Raw genomic sequence first — 13919 nt, 5'->3', positions numbered from 1 at the left:
GCCGACAATTTTCTAGTTCATAATGTAACGATACAGGTTTAAAATCCAAGTGACAATACGCCCTTTGGTGAGGGAGAATATCTGCGTTTTATCAAAAGAAAGCTGCTGAATTTTCTCAATTCTTTAGTTCTGCTGAAAACAGCACGTCACAGCTTGAGAGATGGATTTCTCAAGGAATGTCTAGAGACTAAATTCTTAGAGATGGAACACAACTTTAGCTGCCTCTTTAGTATAGCTTCATTGGTGTGTCAAATATATGATAATATTCACCGACAGTTTGAAGCTCATAACTCGAGGCACTGAGAAAGAGTCCCACTGTCTAGAACTCAATTAAGTTTGACTGCTCTGGCCAGACAACAAATAAGTTGTACTTCACCAAATGGTACATAGTGATGAAATTGGAAACACAGTAAGAGAACAATGCTATGGTCTGGAACTAAATAATGAGCAGAAATTTTAATAGCAGTTAAGAGTGTGTGTTTATATGTACACATATACATGCACAAAATATAAGCTACTTGGGAAATGACTAACAAAAGACATTTCAAGAGTTGCTGAGTTACAAATGCCAAAGAGCAGTAGAATCTCATCCTTTTCAATGTCTATCCAAACTCATCACAAGTCAGTAAATTCTTCAAGACCTTCAACTGGATCAAATGAAGAATGTGCAGCCAGTTTCGGGGAACTGGTTGAGGTCAGAACCAATGAACAAGCAGAGATCACCGTTTGTTTGGGCTAGGTCAGATAGCTTCACATCTTCAATCGCTGGTTTCACTCACTGAAATAAGGTCCTACTGTCCAGAACCTGATTAAGTTTAACTGCACTGGTCAGGTAAAAATTAACTTATATTCTACCACATTCTTGTAAAGTTGGAAGCAGAATTATAGGGGAATATTGAAGGCAAAGAAAAATTGTTTCATGATGGCATTCGTAAGGGAGTTGTCCTCGTTCAAAGAGTTACCAGAACTACTTGTAGTTCCACACGGTTGAGGAAAATTGCTTCAAACTGGTGCTTCTTCTGCCAAGAGATTTTCAGGACATGGGTTCAATTTCACCTGATACTTCTAGCTAATGATCTTCAGATATGTTGACCAACTCAAGGGCCCACTTGGAATCATAACTACAGGCTGATGCACAACAACCTTGTGGTCCAAGATTTTGATGTCAAGGACACCTTCTTGATACAGGAGCTGGACCGAACCACCAGAAATCTGACCTGAAGTTACACTGCACTTGCGAGGACTTCCACCACCAGTCATACCCATCTCACATCTGCCAAGCCCAAGATTTCAAGGCAACAGCTGGAAAGGGATTGCGAAGATGCCCAAGATTTCACGATTTCTGTCCAGCTCACATGAAACCAATGTCTTCTGAAAATGATTAGTCGGGCAAATAACTACTCTGCCTTTCTGGACTGACAAAATGGTTTGCTCTCTGTGATCTTTCACATTTTGACCGCAGACCCTGTTCCAAAGATTGACTGCTTATGAGTGGAAATGTGTCGAGAGAAACCGTGCTATATTAGAGATGAAGTCCCATGAAAGGATGTGTAATATTTGAAGACCAGTCCAGGGCCGTGGTCAATAATGTTAAGCCAACCATCCAATGGGAGTTCAGAATATCAACGCTAAAACCTCTTTCAGCAAGTTGATGCGAGGCTTCAAAGTTTCACAAGTTGGAACTGACTAATTCCACACGGGGAAATATGGAGAGCTCGAGAAACAATGAAAAAAGGAGGAACGGCGAAGTTAAGACTGGGGCATTTGAGTAGTGTGGGTGTGAGGGAACACTGCAAGACTTCGACAGGAATTCATGAATGATCAGAATTGCTGAAGTGACACTTGCATTGTTTTTCTACTGGCCTACGATGGTTCAATGAACGCCACATAGAATGTAAACAAAGGGGGCAGAGGAGAAGTACAATACTGAACATGTTTTAATTTAAACCTTACCTTGTGAATTTTTTGATAACACAGGAATGGGGTCAAATTCGTCTTCTTCCACTTTGTCAGTATTAATAGAGAGATCAAAGTCTGAGATGAGGTTAGTATCCTCTGCAGCATGTAAAAGGGAGGAGGCATGGATAGTAAGAGGCAAGATTAACAGTAAATGTTAGTATTAAACAGGAAGAAATGGGTTTAAATCTGGCAAAGCCGGTGGTTGAAAACAGAACCTGTCGCAACTTAAAATTTGTGTCAAATTTTTGTAAACTTGAACCAAGCATACAGTGGATAATTTACAATATAGTACAGAATACACCCAAAGCTGCCTCTCACTTCTGCAGAGCGCTCTACGTCGCCTCTTCATGTTTCAGAAAATCAGAGTTACCAGTCAATGATCTGATGAACTATTTTTTGACCGAGTCGCTGATATAGCAGGACATTTTTGAAACTTTTTCTTCTTTTCACATGGCCACTGCCTTCATGCAACAACTCTCTACGCACAACACACAATGCGGGCGAGACTGCCCTGCATCCCGATTGGGAGGCGGTGACCTTCCGGGGGCTGGGACTTCTTTCGCCCAGCCCGGAAGTGCCGTCCCCCGATGCGGAATCGGGTCTTACGCCCCCTCAAGGGGAGCGAAGCGCTGTCTCCGGCGCAACGTTTCCTTTGAGGGCGCTCCCGGGGTAGCACGGCACTGAGTCAAGCGCTACGCAGATGCTTTAATTACAGGGGAGGGCTGCTGTGCACGCTGCACGGCCCTTTGGTGGCCGTCACTGGGCCACCAGGGACGTGAGAGACCCAGGCCAGCAGCCCGACACACAAGACGGAGTGCCGGGCTGCACAATGGCGGCCCGGTCCACGCTAGGGCCGCCATGGTCGGGCCGACCCAAGAGTCGGTCGATCAACAAAGATAGCGGCCTGGGGCACTGCAGGGCTCCCCTTTGAACAGCGTCCAAGAAGCGGATGTCCACCAGCCTCGCGGCCCGTGGGACAATTTCCCCACGAGGCGTTAAGGGGTCGGCACACACGGCGATGACGTCAAAACGTTGCGAAAATTACTTTTTAGATTTTGGCACAGAAATGCTTCTGAAAGGGTTAATCTGGCAAATCATTTTTAATCACACAAGAATCCTATCATTTCTATTCCCCACAGAGAGTAGGCCAGACAGGGTAGAAGCAACCGCCATGACTTTGTACCAGGAATTAATGTTTGCTAAATTCACGAGTCCTGGTCTTACAAGCTGTCTGTTCATCTCAGATACCCGATATCCAATCCAGCTTAGGTTTCTGACATAGAGGTTTCCTGTCTCTCTCTCTCTGTCTATTGGCCTTGAAGGTCCAACATGGAGAGCTTGGACCAAAGTCCACCCAATTACAGTGCATAATATTAGATAGTCACGATTCAGCAGAAACTGGCACTTTATCAGTCATCATTCAAAAATAGGAAATGTGATCATTTATACTGAGAAGAGGGTGCCCCTCTTGGATTGGGGATGCTTAATATATTTGAACAATTAAAAAAAACTTCAGTGAACCTACATTTTAAAAAATTCCCTTTCCAAATGATATCCTGACGCTCCAAGCGTGACTCAGGATTGGCAAACGGACAGAGATGCCATTAAATCCTTTCCTTACTCTTGTGAAAATCTTTCACCTGCTGCCATTCCGGCCTGCTTCCTGCTGCTGCTCCACTTGGGGATCTAACACTGCCTCAGGCACATTGCTGATGAGCAAGGACTTCACTTCGACAACATGCAGAGATGCACCCCTGAGCAAAGTGGCAAGGAGTTGGGAACAGGGAGCGAGTGTTGACTCGGCGGGGGTGGAAGAAGAGTATCTCGGTGAACTGGAGGGGCAGAGGAGGGGCGGGAGGGCAGTGAGGGGAGTCACGCTGTGAAGAAAAAGCGAGGAAGCACATTCTTTCCATTGCAAAGACCGCTTGTAATTCATACAAGTCACAGTTCTGAATAGGTCACCAAATTTTCTTTCTTTTAATACTTTATTTTCTACTTTCAATCTCCTGGTACTGATAAGAGCTGTGTTACTTGGCTTTGACACCGGATGTTGTGCTAGGCAATCTAATAACCAACAGCATATTGTTGCTAATACTGCACAATGTAGTTTCGACATCCATTTATTTGGGAACAATGGACACTTCTGGCCAGCAAGCTCACGGACATTTATGGGCAGTGGACCTTGAAACAAAACCAACCCTGTACAAAAACACATACAGAATTAACTTGCAAGTAGCAGAAGCTAAGAAAATAAGCTGCAGCTAGACACTCGCGTAGGGGCATTCAGACCTATTCTTACATCAACTGGAGTGCATGGAGATGGAATTGAAGCAGAAACATCTGACTGATGAGAAAATCATGGAATGATACAGCAGGGAAAGCGACCATTCGGCTCAATTTCCCTGTAACCTGCCTGCCCACCAATCCTGCCCCCGCTCATAAGTTGGTTACTGTGCAACCTGCACTTTGGCTCAGCGACGAAAATCGCCAGCTCTGGGTGGGGCCCAGCTACAGAGCACGCAAAGGGATAGCGGAGAGGCTAATCCTCAGAGGGACACAAACACTTCATAGCTGCAGCACTGGGCTGTGCTCCACAGCGCAAGTTCCGCAAATACAAAACGGCGCTTCAGACTGGGGAGACAGAATACAACAATAACGACCGGTTCAGCAGATGAACGCGGATGAGAGCCGAGCTGGAGCAGAGGTTAAGGGACACCAGTGAAGAGAGAAAAGGAACACATACCCCATGGCCTTAAATGGGAGGGAATGCGTGACTAGGCATCCACAGCTGCTGCACCCTGCGTAGACAGGAGAAAGAATCTAGTGCTCCTTATAGCAGGGGATATTTTAACCTTTCTTTAAATCGAAGAGACTTGAATCCAATTGATCACTGTTAAGATGGGAGGGAAGCGGTGGAGGAGAAGAAAGGAAGGAGCAATGCAACGATTACGTTGGACTTTAACGATCAATTGTTGTGGCTGTGCCGTTAACAACTGAAATGACAACTGGATCAATACGAGAAAAACTCAGTTCAGAGATCCCAGGAAGCCATCAGTCCACCGACAATGCGTACCTCTATTTTTGAGCAAAATGCTCCTTTCAACTGAAATCATTTCTCTTGATACATTGGAAGGAAGGAGAGCACCTCAGACAAATCAATTCCATTGACGGGTATAGCACTGAATATAAGCCCATCCAGTAACACGTTCAGTTCAGTTAGTGGCTGTCGGCTGTGAGAGACACTTAAACATCACTAACATTTATAGAAGTGTAGCAGCAACAGAACTCTGACTTTAATCGATGCCCTGGTAACTATCTCACTCTTCTCTCCTATACCAGCAGATGACCATTAGGTTCTATTGTGGAAAACCTTTCAAAAAAAGACACGTAGTACCTCAAAGCTGCATAAAGTAGTGTGGGTGGAATTATTTTTAAGAACATAAGAAATAGGAGCAGGAGTGGGCCATTCGGCCCCTTGATCCTGCTCTGCCATTCAATGAGATCACGGCTAATCTTCTACCTCAACTCCACTATCCCGCACTATCCCCATATCCCTTGATTCCATTAATATCCATAAATCTATCGATCTCTATCTTGAATATACTCAACGACTGAGCCTCCCCTCTGGAGAAGAGAATTCCAAAGATTCACCACCCTCTGAGTGAAGACATTCCTCCTCATCTCAGTCCCAAATGGCCGACCCCTTATTCTGAGACTGTGACCCCCTGGTTCTAGACTCCCCAGCCGGAGGAAACATCCTCTCTGCATCTACCCTGTCAAGCCCTGTAAGAATTTTGGATGTTTCAATGAGATCACCTCTCATTCTTCTAAACTCTAGAGAATATTGACCTAGTCTGCGCAATCTCTCCTCACAGGACAATCCCCCCCATCCCAGGAAAAAGGCTTTGCGGAGAAGAATTCAAACAGGGCCCACTATTTTCAAACATCTACATTGTGAAGAGACCAAAACCACAGGGCAATAAAATCACAAAGAATGAAAAGTAAAACTACTAGAAAAAAAAACAACAAGACTGGATACTCTTACCTGACTTAACCTGACCAGATGAAACTACAGGAGCAAATTCATCAATAATTTCAGTCACGGGGTTAGAGAGGAGAGAGTAGTCAAGAATGGAGTCCTCTCCGGTGAGAGAGTCTGAGCAAGAGGCAGATGCAAGGCAGAGAAGAGAGAGAAAAACACAGCAAATGGTGAGTAAAATACTCCACAACCTGCAGCGACACTTACATTAGAATAAAAATGTGCAAAACTTGAATTCCACCCCCTCCCCCCCAATCCCCAATCAGTAAATTCTCTTCATCCAAACATGTCAGCCGTGGCTCAGTGGGCAACACTCTCGCCTCTTGAGTCAGAAGGTTCTGGGTTCAAGTCCCACTCCAGGGACTTGAGCACATAAATCTAGGCTGACTCTCCCAGTGCAGTGCTGAGGGAGTGCCGCACTGTCGGAGTTGCCGACTTTCGGATGAGACGTTAAACCGAGGCCCCGTCTGCTCTCTCAAGAGGATGTAAAAGATCCCACGACACTATTTTTGAAGAAGAGCAGTGGAGTTATCTCCGCTGTCCTGGGACCAATATTTATTCCTCAGTCAACATAACAAAAAAATACAGATTATCTGGTCATTATCACATTGCTGTTTGTGGGAGCTTGCCTGTGTGCAAATTGGCTGCCGCGTTTCCCACATTACAACAGCGACTACACTCCAAAAGTACTTCATTGGCTGTAAAGCACTTTGAGATGTCCGGTGGTCATGAAAGGCGGCGCTATATAAATCCAAGTCTTTCAATATGCAACCTTCTTGAAATTGTACTTTACAATTTTCAGAATGTGGCGCGTGTGGCAAGTGTCAATGTTCGGATCGCGATGAAACCCAGCCCTTAGTCTCGACATGACCTTCCCACAACAGCGATGAACTGTCCCTTTTCATCTATTCCCTTCTGAACCTCAATTTTGCTCAAATGATTCCATATTCAGACGGTTCACTGCCTTGAAAGTAAAGCAGGTCTCTCAGCAGATCAATAGCCCAAGGTGTTTTTTTATACTATAACTTCCAACATCACTGCAAAGGATGTAATTTCACACTGTTTCAAGTCAGCACTGCTTAGTGCAGTGTCGTGTTCGATTCAGAATGTGCTGTTGATTTAAATGTACAGTATAAACAGAGATGTTCAACCTTGTAATGATTCCGCCATTCACACCCTATCTAGACTCATCTTTTGTTTCTTAACTTGTGCCACTGCCATCTCAATTTGGTCTATCATCCTTTTTGTCTCTCAAATCACTCTTGCCTTCCACCCAATCACAGACCTTCCCCTTTTGTTCTTTCCTCCCTTCCCCCTTCCAGGGCCCCAGCATTTCCTTAAGGATCTGCTACATTTCGAACATTCGCCAGTTCTGACGAAGGGTCTTCGACCCGAACCGTTAACTCTGTTTCTCTCGCCACAGATGCTGCCTGAGCCGCTGAGATTTCCGGCATTTTGTGCTTATATTTCAGATTCCAGCATCCATTTGCTTTTGCAGACCTTCAACCTCGCTGCCTCAATATTTAAATTCTAATCGCACACGGGCAGAATGATCATGAGTGACACTTGGCCAATCAGCACTTCGCTCGCACAGCCTGGAACCCATACTGTAGCTATTGATTTTGGACTGGTAGCCGCAGCATAAATGCAACTGCACGCTCGTGTTTGCGATTGATTCTGCTGCAGATTCAGCATGTTTGATGTGGCTCACCAGCGCAGAGTAACCTCTGCACTCTGTGCAAGATTGGTGCCTCACAATGGCAGAGATAGCGAAACCGAACCTGTTAAAAAAAACCACGGTCAACTCAATTTTCTTTTTTTCCTTCAGCACGAGCTGCTTGAACGATGACCATACTAACTGATGACATTAGTGGAAGAACTTGTTCAGATTCTAAAACTTGCACCCTGTAATGTATTTGCTTCATGGATTCTTTGCTTAAGAATTCATAGCAGCACATGGCTATTGAGAACGAGTTGGTTTAATAACAAAGGTTTAACAATCACACTACACATTATCAGTGGTTTGTAGAGCTGTTGAGGTCTGGTGCTGATGTTACTTGCTCCATCAATAATCTGGACTAATGATATGGAAAGCAGGATCTCAAATCCACCTTGGGCTCGTGAAATTTAATTCTCTTTCTGTGACTAAAATAGTTATCGAGCTGTTGAGTTGGGAGTGGAGTAGCCAGTCACGTGATGTTCACAAGACTCAATAAAACCCCAGCCAGTTGGGTTCGGGGGATCCATAAGATGATATGCAGTTGTAAGCCTGGTGGATGAACTGGTAATGTGCAGCGTGATTTATTAGCAAAGGGTTAACAACCAACTGGTTCTTAATAGCAATAAGAACATACGAACATAAGAATTAGGAACAGGAGTAGGCCATCTAGCCCCTCGAGCCTGCTCCGCCATTCAAAAAGATCATGGCTGATCTGGCCGTGGACTCAGCTCCACTTACCCGCCCGCTCCCCATAACCCTTAATTGCCTTATTGGTTAAGAAACCCTTAATTCCCTTATTGGTTGCAATCACTTCTTAAGCAAAGAACCCATGAAGCAAATAGATTACAACCAGTTCATCCACTAGGCTCACAACTGCATACCTCATCGTGGATGACCTAGACCCAACTGGCTGGGGGTTTATTGAGTCTTGTGAACATCACGTGACTGGCTAAGCCACTCACAATGCAACAGCTCTACAATTATTTTGTCGATACTTAAATCAATGCCCCCTTTGACAAGGGTACGAGAACCCCCAAGTTAACAATTTAAGACTGTAATGAAAAACCTTTAATCAAATTAGAATTTGGTTTCCGGGGGTGATGATGCACTCCAGTCCCTCCGGCGCCCACCTCTCGCGGAAGGCTGCGAGTGTACCGGTGGACATCGCGTGCTCCATCTCCAGGGACACCCTGGCTCGAATGCAACAGCGGAAGAGAGTCAGGCAGTCGGGCTGAACGACCCCCTCGACCGCCCGCTGCCTGGACCTGTTAATAGCCACCTTGGCCATCAACAGCTCTACAACTATTTTGTTGTGAACAATTAAATCAAGTGCCCCCAACCTGTGAGCATGCTCACAGGTGCATACATTACACACCCTTACTTTTGAAGCCATCTGTTGCCTGCCCTATCCTACCTAAGCAATCACCTCCAGCCAAATGTCCCCATGTGCATCCTCTGCTCCTCCAACATCAGTTTCCTCCACCAACACACTTACACAACTAGTACATCTCTCAGAATTGCACAGCACAGATAGAGGCCATTCGGCCCATCGAGTCTGCACCGATCCTTTCGAAGAGCAATCCAGTTAATCCCACTCCCTCACCCCATCCCTCCAAATTTTTCTCCTTTCAAGTATTTTTCCAATTCCCTTTAGAAGGCTGCTATTGAATCTGCGTCCACCACCCCATCAGGCCGTGTATTCCATATCCTAAACACACTGTGTAAAAAGCTTTTTTCTCATGTCGCTCCTGGTTCTTTTGTCAATCACCCCAAATCTGTGCCCCCCCCCCCCCCGCTGGAAATAACTTCTCTCCATCCACTCTATCTAAATCCCTCACAATCCTAAAGACTGCCATCAAATCTTCTCGCAGCTCTCTCTGCTCCAAGGAGAACAAACCCCACCCTCTCCAGTCTATCCACGCAACTGTATTCTCTCATCTCTGGAGCCATTCTAGTAAATCTTTTCTGTATCCTCTGTTTTGTCCTTTTTTTTTAAAATAGCACTGGAAATTTGTACCCACCACCCTATCAGGCAGCGCATTCCAAATCCTAACCACTCACTGCGGGGGAAAGAAGTTTTCCCTCGGGTCTCTGACCTGTGAAACTCCCTCTCCAAATCCCCCAACCCTGTCACCTTCCTCCCCGCTTTCAACAGTCTCCTTAAAAAAAAAACCCTCTCTTTGATCGCACTTCCTATTACTTAGCACTAATCCTACAGTTATAGTGCGAATGCACCCCTAAAAACCTGACTTGGGAGCACTTTATATCGACACAGGGTACCAGAGAGGATCAAAAATGTATTGTGCAACGCCACTGCCATCCCCTCACTTTGCTCAACACAAAAATGAACTAAAAGTGCACTTTAAAAAGGCTTCTCGCTTCTGAAAGATTGAAGTGCAGCAAAAGCAGGGGGGGGGGGGGGGGGGGGGGGGGGGGGTGGGGGGAGAAACAGCAAGCAGAAAAGATAGGCCAGAGGAGAGATTCAGCTGCCAGTTTGGAGTGGGAGGGACAAAGGAGAGCTGTGGGAGATTACTCTGACAGCAGCATTGAGTTGCCGGTTCGAGAACAACAGGGGGTAAAATGTTAAACCACTTGAAGCTGCAGTGGCAGAAGGCGCCGAGGTTAACTGGAACATGTGTACCAACCTGAAGCATTGACGACGGCCACGACACCTAGAGATTCTGCCTGCAGTGGAGCCAGTCGCTGAGGCTTCGGGGGCTCAAATCCAGGGATGAGATTTCCCACCGCTACCTCGGCATTCCCTTTTCAACCAGAGCACAAACAAGAGAATTAAAGGCAAGCTGACAGGAAAAAAAAATGTTCAGGTGTATCAAGCTGCCACAGAGCGCAAAGGAAAATGGGCAAAGCGTTGGACAATTAGTTAATTTGCACTCTTCAAACAGGCCCTTAAATCTCTCTACTATTAATAAAAATGCAGACATGGCAACTAAATTCTTTTGGATTTTTGTCAAAGGAAGGTTAACCCCTGGTAGCAAAAGTACTTCGATAAAAAACTGAATTCCATTAATCTAATTATAACTACGCCTCGGGTTTATGCTTCGTTCTGTAAAAAGAATTTTTTTTTCCCAAATTGATAGTTCATTTAAGCTGGGGCTGCAGAGATTCAGCATTCCACAACGTGCCCTAAGCTCACGGGCAGATTTTTTAAAAACGATTGCAAAACGGCCAGATGAATCGGGATATGGATGGCAGACAGATAACTCAAGGACATAAGAATTAGCAGGAGTCGGCCGTATGGTCCCTCAAGTCTGCTCCGCCATTCAATAAGATCATGGCTGATCATCTACCTCAACATCCCTTCCAGCACTATCCCCCTATCCCCATCATTAATAACCCCCCCAAAAAATAACCTAACTGAGGTTAATTTTAACTTTTTTTTTTTAAAAGGGATGAGACTCAAATACGTTAAGAACATAACATAAAAAATAGGAACAGGAGTAGGCCATACAGCCCCTCAAGCCTGCTCCACCATTCAATATGATCATGGCTGATCTGATCATGGACTCAGCTCCACTTCCCTGCCCGCTCCCCATAACCCCATATCGGTTAAGAAACTGTCTATCTCTCTTAAATTTATTCAATGACCCAGCCCTCCACAGTTCTGAGGCAGCGAATTCCACAGATTTACATTCCTCAGAGAAGAAATTCCTCCTCATCTCAGTTTTAAATGGGTGGCCCCTTATTCTAAGATCATGCCCCCTAGTTCTAGTCTTCCCTATCAGTGGAAACATCCTCTCTGCATCCACCTTGCCAAGCCCCCTCATAATCTTATACGTTTCGATAAGATCACCTCTCATTCTTCTGAATTCCAATGAGTAGAGGCCAAGGTTAATTTTAACTGTTTCTCAACGTAGAGTGTCACAGGGATAAGACTCAAATACGTTGCTCTGTCAACCTCCCTCGAGAGTTCTATAGAATAACGTGGGCCACCCTGTTGACAATTGGCATCATCCAAGGAACGACCCACATCAGCAAGGGATAGGTTCTTCAAGTCATACATAGGGCTGAGGGGCAAATGAGAAGGTGCAGTCATGGTTTACACGGCTCGCAAACCAGTCAATGTGTCCACGCAATGCATACATGTCCCGACACGCGCGCTACTGCTGCAGCTGGGCACGCCTCGAAACACTTTACATTGCACCAAAGTACAGAGCGTGGACGGTCACACTACAACCACCGCCCGTTAGAGAGAGACAATGGAAATGGAGAACAGGGCCAGAAAGCTCACGAGAGTCACAAGACACACACACACGTTGTCGCAGAGGGAAAGACACAAGCAGATTCAGTGGATGTGTGAGAGAATAGGAACAAGAGAATTTTCAACCTCAACTCCCGGGTGCGGACGACGGAAGCTTCACACAACTGATTCGGGGAAAAGGCGCCAGGCCGGCAGCTTTTGTGCGGCTGAATTGGCCAATTCATGGCAGCACCACCGGCGTACGTGACCTTACCAGATAAAGAGGCTCTTTCCCGTTATTCTGCAACGTTTAAGTCGCTGTTAAATTTCTTGCCGTGTGTAACGCACTGGTGAGCGCTCAGAATTTATCATCTGTACACAACATGCCAAGCTCACGGGGCCTCTGACTGGCCCCAATGTTTGTACCCAGTGGGGGGTGCACAACATGAGACACAAGTCCAGAATGTTAAAAATTATACTCAATTTTGATATTCTATTGATTTATAAACACACTCTATCTCGACGCTAAGGGGCTCTGAACTTAACGGCTGAAAATACTCCAGATTCCTACGATATGATCATGCACATCAAAGCAAACAGCACCTGGAGAATTTTTTACCATTGATATTATCCTCAGTACTCCCAAAGGGGTCACCAAGAGGTAAAAGGTCAGGGAGCAGAAATGAAGTCTCGGGAGACTTCAGACCTTCAATGAGTTTTTCTGTGTCAAGAGGCGAAGGAGAGAAGAGCAGTGAAACAAGAGGCAAAAGATGACATACAGGCAACACAGCAAACGTTACTGAATTATCGGCAGCATGGATAATTTACAAAACACAGGCTAACCGAGGGATTCAGACCATATCACGAGCCGAGCCGTAAAATTCTGAGCAATCTCGAAGAGTCACTGAAGCACAAGACTCGGTTGCAAGAGCGTTTCGGAGCCCCTTTTTTGTCACAGCCTCTCTGCACGCACTTCTCCGCCAGCTATTATGCTGGCAACGCACTCGAAAACCTTGCTACTCAGGACGTTCACAGTCAAATGGTGGGAAAGTTACTCCGGGTTTAGCGAGAGATAATCTGCAGAATACAGTTGAGAATTCTGCGTATGCGTCATGACAAATGAAACCGCTGCTTTTCAGCTTGCACAGAAAGCCAGATGGAATCACTGGTCGCAATCCCACAAAGACTAAGGTTAAAAATCACAAAATCCTATGTAATGGAAAAAATAATTTAACTTATTCAGTCACTGTAATTCATAGAAACATAGAAAATAGGTGCAGGAGTAGGCCATTCGGCCCTTTGAGCCTGCACCGCCATTCAATGAGTGCATGGCTGAACATGCAACTTCAGTACCCCATTCCTGCTTTCTCGCCATACCCCTTGATCCCCCTAGTAGTGAGGACTACATCCAACTCCTTTTTGACAAGTACCTTTGTGGATAAATTTAAAGGGAGAATTGGAAGGCTATGAGTAAGACTAGCCAGATGGGCTGCACTTTTTCCAGTTTTGTATTTCCCACTATTCCTATCTCCCAACCACATAATATTCATCTCCATTAAATTCATGATCTGTTCCTCAAACATCCCCGACCCATTTCCTCGCTACCCAATTTCCATTTTTGCCCAGATTCTTGGTGACATGAACTTCTCTTTACTTTGAGACCATACCCATTCTTCTTACTCCCTTCTGAGAAAGCCACAGCAAAACTCTCTCTTATTCACTATCCACAAGCACAGGGTTAGCTTCCGCATGTCCAATGATACCCAACTGTATTTGTTCACCAGCTGTAATTATACTTCCTACTTGCATCTCTAGCATCAAGTGCTGGACAAATTGAAATACCATTCAGATGAATATTGGCAAAACTGCAATTGTACATTTTGGGTCCCATTAGCGCCAATATATATTTAAACCCCCAATAGATTGACATGGCCATATTATTCTATTGCTGAAACTTGCCCATTACATAATTCCTAAAACTACAACTTCGTAATACGTTTTTA

At 45.2% G+C, this 13919-nt stretch overlaps 1 protein-coding gene across 5 annotated transcripts in view; it reads right to left on the bottom strand.

Moving 5' to 3' along the window:
* The window catches only part of LOC139235025 (AP2-associated protein kinase 1-like), a 138568-nt gene that overhangs the window by 29078 nt on the left and 95571 nt on the right, over positions 1 to 13919 (bottom strand). For 2 of the 5 annotated variants that reach the window (XM_070866115.1, XM_070866117.1), the window contains 2 exons: positions 10364 to 10480; positions 6005 to 6115 (listed from right to left, as the gene is read on the bottom strand). The exons of 1 other annotated variant lie outside the window; for it this stretch is intronic. In XM_070866115.1, coding sequence (XP_070722216.1) covers positions 6005 to 6115; positions 10364 to 10480 — 228 coding nt within the window. Of the gene's footprint in view, positions 1 to 6004; positions 6116 to 10363; positions 10481 to 12535; positions 12638 to 13919 lie in introns of all 5 variants that reach the window. 2 more of the 5 variants (XM_070866114.1, XM_070866116.1) reach the window with 2 other exon arrangements.

This window comes from Pristiophorus japonicus, chromosome 22 (genome assembly GCF_044704955.1).
Source record: "Pristiophorus japonicus isolate sPriJap1 chromosome 22, sPriJap1.hap1, whole genome shotgun sequence".
Taxonomy (NCBI): Eukaryota; Metazoa; Chordata; class Chondrichthyes; family Pristiophoridae; genus Pristiophorus; species Pristiophorus japonicus.
The sequence above is the reverse complement of the archived record's forward strand: the minus strand, read 5'-3'. Positions and strand labels throughout refer to the sequence as shown.